Source organism: Aegilops tauschii, chromosome 7 (assembly GCF_002575655.3).
Source record: "Aegilops tauschii subsp. strangulata cultivar AL8/78 chromosome 7, Aet v6.0, whole genome shotgun sequence".
In the NCBI taxonomy this organism is placed as follows: Eukaryota; Viridiplantae; Streptophyta; class Magnoliopsida; order Poales; family Poaceae; genus Aegilops; species Aegilops tauschii.
In genome coordinates, this window is record NC_053041.3 from 169,295,413 (window position 1) to 169,301,422 (window position 6,010).

The 6,010-nt window shown below is 45.8% G+C and overlaps 1 protein-coding gene across 1 annotated transcript; it reads left to right on the plus strand.

Moving 5' to 3' along the window:
* The first annotated feature begins 351 nt into the window (after nucleotides 1–351).
* On the plus strand, nucleotides 352–2,377 carry LOC109731713 (putative F-box/LRR-repeat protein 9). The gene is made up of 2 exons (XM_020290890.4): nucleotides 352–1,013; nucleotides 1,572–2,377. The coding sequence occupies exons 1-2, from the start codon at nucleotides 451–453 to the stop codon at nucleotides 2,167–2,169; spliced, it is 1,161 nt and encodes a 386-aa protein (XP_020146479.2). The 5' UTR covers nucleotides 352–450; the 3' UTR covers nucleotides 2,170–2,377.
* Nucleotides 2,378–6,010: the final 3,633 nt, after the last annotated feature.

Genomic DNA, 6,010 nt, shown 5'->3' on the forward strand with positions numbered 1-6,010 from the left:
CACGAGGACTCCAAGACAAGCGTGACGGGTTCAGATTCCCAGATCCGGATCAGTGCACCATGACATAGCGCGCTCAAGCCACCCACTGCCAAACCTCTCGCCTGCCCACACGGCCAAGAGACCTAGCCACCACAACCACCATGATGCCCGCCGAAGAGCCAACGGACCGCCTTCCAGGGCCGCCGCCTCGACATCCATGCCACGAGACATCGTCAGCCGCCCGCTTCATAGTGCCCAACCCGCGGCAGGAACAGTCCGGCATCAGTCACCGAGGCTGAATTGTAAAAGAAGATATAGATCAAGTACACGATGTTTTTAAAACACATTATATGATGTCTTGTGTTTGCCCAACGTATTATGTATTGAATGATAGTTAGCGCACACATGGTTAATAATCCTAAAAAAATACATATGCATAGTGCAAAATGAGAGACCTCAGGCTGAGGTCCTATGCGAAAGAAAAAGAAAAATCAAAGGCACCGACCTACCTATGCGAAAGAAAAAGAAAAATCAAGGCACCGACCTACGCTTATCGCAGCCCATAAAACAAATCTTGCCTCGTTAACGCTCCGCATCGCGATCCCGATGCAGCCGCCATCGCTCCACCAGCCGCCGTCGGCGGCCACGCCGCGCGGCCGAAAGGGACGAGCCAGCAGGAGGAGAGACCGGACGTGGCACGTCACGGTGTTCAACCACATGCCGGTGCCGTGGGAGAGGGACTGGGCGGACCTTCCCCAGGACGCGATCTCCTGCATCCTCCGCAAGCTGGACCAGGTGGAGCTCCTGCTGGGCGGCGCCGCGGCGGTGTGCCGCTCCTGGCGCCGCATCGCGCGGCACGAGCCCGAGCTGTGGCGCTGCATCGACGCGCGCGACCTGCCGGCCGTTCCGCCCTTCGGCTGGCAGGCCGTCCGCACCAATCTTGTGCGCTCCGCCCTGCGGCTCAGCGCCGGGCAGTGCGAGGTCTTCGCCGCCGAGCTCTTCGACGATGACCTGTTCCTCTTCCTCGGCGAGCAGTAAGTCTCTCTTATTGACCCACTTTGTTGCAAGGTCTCCTGTTCCTGTTCGTTTTTCGATTCAGTTGCTAATTAAGCAGAATAAACTCGATCGAATTCGCAGGTCAAATTTAAGAGTAAATAGCTAAAAAACATCACAATTGTGCGTGTTGTATAAAAAACCACAATTTTGCTAAAGGTTTGTAAAAGAAACATAAATTCGCATGACAAATTTATGAGTAAATAGCTAAAAACCATCACAATTGCGCACGTTGTATACAAAAAGCACCATTTACCGAAAACATCGATTTTCAGTAATCCGTTTACCGTTACCACTGTATGCTCATTTGACCACGTTTGACACGAAATCTGACAGGTGGGTCCCACTGTAAGGGCTGACTTGGCACCAAAATCTTCGCACCGTTAGTTTGCCGTTAAGCCAGATAAATGGCCCATCCGTCAGCTTTTGATCCTCCCTTTCACGCAGTCGGCCGTAGCTGTCCATTTTACATTGTATAGAGACTGCGTTAATTAATTCAGATCAGAGAGAGTAGCATTAATCTTAATACTATCTTGCAGGGCACCCTTATTAAAGAGGCTCTATCTCATCAAGTGTTATTACGTCTCAAAGAAAGTATTTGCAAAGGTTATGCGCAAGTTCCCTCTCCTTGAAGAGCTCGAGCTTTCGATGTGGTTTGGTAGCACAGAAATGCTTGAGATCGTCGCTGAAGCCTGCCCACGCCTGAAGCACTTCAGTCTCATAAAAAAAGATCGTTTTTACAAACCTGCAGATGATGGTAATGCTTTCGCGATTGCGAAGATGCACGAGCTACGTTCCTTGTATCTCGACAGCAACAGACTCACCCACAAAGGGCTGACAGTGATCCTTGATGGCTGTCCCCACCTAGAGCACCTTAACGTTTTCGAATGTAAGTATCTCAAGATGGATGATGACCTGCTGGAGAAGTGTTCTCGAGTTAACATGGCTGGCCCTCGGTACTCTTTGCCATATCTGCCTTGCAGTTGCTGTTGGAGTCCCGACTATCCAAATCACGAGGATTATGAGGATTACCGTGAGGATTCTTATTACTACATCGGTGATCACATCGACGATGATGATCTTGCAGAACACGAGAGGCTTCTTGACGTCAAGGGCATGCGGAGGTACTTGCCCTAGTGAGATCTGGTTGTTGTGGTTGGAGTTTCCGAATACCGTATTCTCACTGATGGAATGGTGGTTCGTTGTATCAATTAATTCCCCCCGCGGGTTTTCCGATCCACCTTTCCTCACTGAAGTTTGATGTCCATTTATTCTTTTTGAAAAGGGGAATACCCAGCCTCTGCACCAGTTTTATTGGAATATATGATTGTTCCCAATAAAAGAAGTGTTGACGATGTGCTTCTTCATTTTGCTACAACCAGTAGTGCCTCCGAAGGATGCCAGCTTGAAAATGGTACACGGAGGTTCAAGGTTGCTGGTTCTCAAGTTAAACTTCATTGGTAGACAAAAAATGGCGACAATCAGACATCCGTCCGTCCTTGCTCTTCCTGGTCTGAATCAGTGTGCTTTCTTACTTCCTGTACCTCCTGGTAGAATTATTTTTATGATTGAAGGTTTGCTGTCATGGCCTGATCCTGGGAATTTAACAAAGGCGGATCAATCTAGACGCAGTCCGTCAGTCAGATGCTTGTGCCAAGTAATCCTACTAGAAGCTTAAAATAATAAAATAATTTCCACGTATACTTTTGTCACATGATGATGCTGAATGCCATGAATTTATATGCTGCAGAAATTACTACCAAGATCTCTATTCTTGATGATTGCGGCATTCTCTTTTCCTTCCTATATTTGTGCATTTAGGAAAGAAGCAAGGCAATAGTATTTGATGCGTGCAAGATCTTGTGTAAAATAAAATTACCACCAGTATCTCTATCAGTCCCACCTTGACCCTACTCTTGAGGAACTTCATTTTGCGACTAACCCGTTAACGAGAGTGGTTTTTAATAGCTCGAGCTCCATGGTACCCCCATGAACAGTACAATCGAAAATATTAGTAAAAAAGATCCGAAAATTCTGAAACTTTGTGGGATTGATTATGACCAAATTTTGTAGGTGCTTGCAAATTTTTGTGTCCAAATAACATTTTAGGAGCTCATACAGAAAATAACAATATTGGTGCTCAAAACTTGTGTGCACTGTTGAGCAGAATTTTCTTTCTTTTTTGTTTGGGCCCGTTAGATGTCATATGGACACCAAAATTTGAAAGCACTGAAGAAATTTGGTTATAAACAACGTCACAAAAATTCAGTTTTTTTATATAATTTTTACCATTTTTCTGATTTTACTGTTCATAAGGGTACCATGGAACTCGAGCTACACTACAAGTTTCTGATGTCATCAGTGCCATTTCTATCTTCACTAGTTTTGTGTTTTGCCGGAGCAGGATAAGAAATCAAACCAAGAGCATTTCTCTGTTCCCACTCTTGAATCTTCAAGGAAAACTTCTTACCAGCTTCTCATTTTCATGTAAAGGATCTGTCACATCTTGTACAACCTGCTTGCCTTCCTATTTTTCTTTCTCTTTCTCGGTATCCCGAGCATTACCATCACTCAAGCATTTTTTTCCCAGCATGCTAAGCATTCAGGGTGTGTTTGGTTGTTGCCTAAGCTTGCCTTGCTAAAAATTTGGTTGCCAAAAATTTGGTCAAGGTTATTCTAGCCTGTGTTTTGGGAAACATTATCAAGAAAATTGAAGTAGAGTGGGCAAAAGAGCATTGGCATATCGAAAAATCAGGCACGGTCTGAACAAAGACCAAGTTTTTTTGTCATGACCAGAATATTGATAGCCCTCCTAGAGTCCGAAGATACTATCATGTCACCCGTCTCAGTATCTTGTAGAACATGAGCAACTCCAGGGGCCTATTCAACGGTGGGAGCGAGTAAATTGCATAAAACCACCACTTTAAGGGCTAGGTTTGCGAAAAACACTAGGATATAGATTCTCTGCAGAAAGCACCACGTCTTGTGTAATTGTTTTGCAAAAACCATTGATCGGCGGATTGGGCCGTGTTAAGTGAGTTTATGACAGGTGGGGCCCATTTTTCGCCTACATGGCACTCCAGGCCGTCCCGACAGCCGGCAGACGGCGTTAGACGGCGCCGTTCGGTCTCGTCTTTAGTCATCGCCGCATCTCTATTCCCCCATTCTTATTCCCCCTTCCCTCGCTTCTGCCGCCGTCGCTTGCCCCCTCACACTGCAGAGATGGGTAGTCCGGCGAAAGGTGGCGTTGCTGGCGGCAGCGCTTCGCCCGGCAGCGCCGCACGCATCGTAGGTAGTGGAGGAGGACCCGCAGTGGATCCAGGCAAGCTTTGCGGGAGCTCGAACCCTAGCAAGCCGACGGAGGAAGAGTAGGAGGGGGACCCGCAGTATTCGGTGGAATACCGGGCGCGAGAGCATTCGCCGCGGCGGTGAAGGCCAATCCGACTGGAAGCCAACACATCGGGTCATCCTACGGTGGCGTATAGTGAGATCCACTTTTCTTTGCTCTTCTCCTTCCCCTTCTTCATTCCATTGCGTTGCTAGGGTTAGGGTTCATATTGCTCTCTCCTATCAGATGGAGTACAGGCGTCAAATGCTGTGATTTGTTTGTCCTGTGCCCTAGGGTTGACATTACTTAGATTAGTTCATATGATGTGATTTGTTTGTCATGTGCCTAGGGTTGACATTACTTAGATTAGTTTAGAAATTAGCTTATTTAGTTGATTTTAGGTGCTGTATTATTCAGTTTATTTTAGGTACACTGTTAATTGGATGCAGTTAGACATATGGTTAGGTTCACCGTTAATTGAGTTCTCCTGTTAATTAGATGTACATGGTTTTGCCTCAGACATATTTACCAGAACTTTCAAAATGCTGGGTTTAGAGGGCCAGAATTAAAGAAATACATGGATGAAGCAAGTTACTCGTACACTAAACATGGTTTTAATGTTGCAATGGATGAGTTGAAGAGAGTGTGAGGCAACTTGGGCTTGGCTTAGTAAAATCCCAAAGCACACTTGGGCCAGACATGCCAAGGACACAAATTGCAAAACAGATTTAGTAGTTAACAACTTAAGTGTGGTTTTCAACAAGTGGGTTCTAGATGTGAGGGCTAAGCCAATAAGGACCATGGTTGATGGAATTAGAAAAAAGTTAATGGTCAAGTTTAATGCAAATAGAATCAAGACTTAGACTGTCAGATGGGAGATTTGTCCAACATATGCAGAGAAATTGGAGGAAGCAAAGAAGTGATCTAGAAACTACCAATCATTGATGGCTGGCCCCAACCTTTACCAAGTTACTAGTGGGGAGAAAACATATGTTGTTAACCTAGCACATAGGACTTGTGGGTGTAAGAAGTGGGATATGATAGCAATTCCTTGCAATCATGATGTTTCTGATATACACAAGGCTAAGCTTCGGCCAGAGGACTTTGTTCATGATTTCTTCAAAAAATCTATGTACCTAGCAGCTTACAGTCCTATAATATATCTTGTACCTGGCCCTGACATGTGGCCAAGGACAGATAGTTTGGACATTGAGCCTCCTGTTTTCAAAGAACACAAGGGCAGTGCACAGACTAAGAGGAGAAAGGGCCAATTTGAGAAGCCAGCTCCCAAAGACACTTCAAGGATGGCCTCAATTACCTGCTCCAACTGTAATAAGGTGGGCCATAGGTACACCAATTGCCAAGATGCTTTGAAGCCTGCACTGGCTATGAGAAATAACAAACATCAGGTAACCACTATGCTAATAGTAGGACTATAAATTTCTTGGTACTTTGTTCCTTACTAATATTAATTCACTTGTTTTTCATTGCAGCCAAGCACCAGCTCTTACCCACCTGATAGTAGAACTACAGCAGCACCTGCAAGGACTGCAGCCTTTGCTGGTGGATCATCAAGGAGGGCAACAACTGCTGCCAGTAGACCAGCTCCAGCAAGGAGGGAAACATCTGCTGCAAGGAGGGCAACATCTG

Bases quoted from the DNA above. Each gene is read 5' to 3' on its own strand.
- LOC109731713 (XM_020290890.4), top strand. From the start codon at position 451: ATGCGAAAGAAAAAGAAAAATCAAAGGCACCGACCTACCTATGCGAAA. The intron at 1,014-1,571 runs GTAAGTCTCTCT...ACTATCTTGCAG, and splicing joins TTCCTCTTCCTCGGCGAGCA to GGCACCCTTATTAAAGAGGC.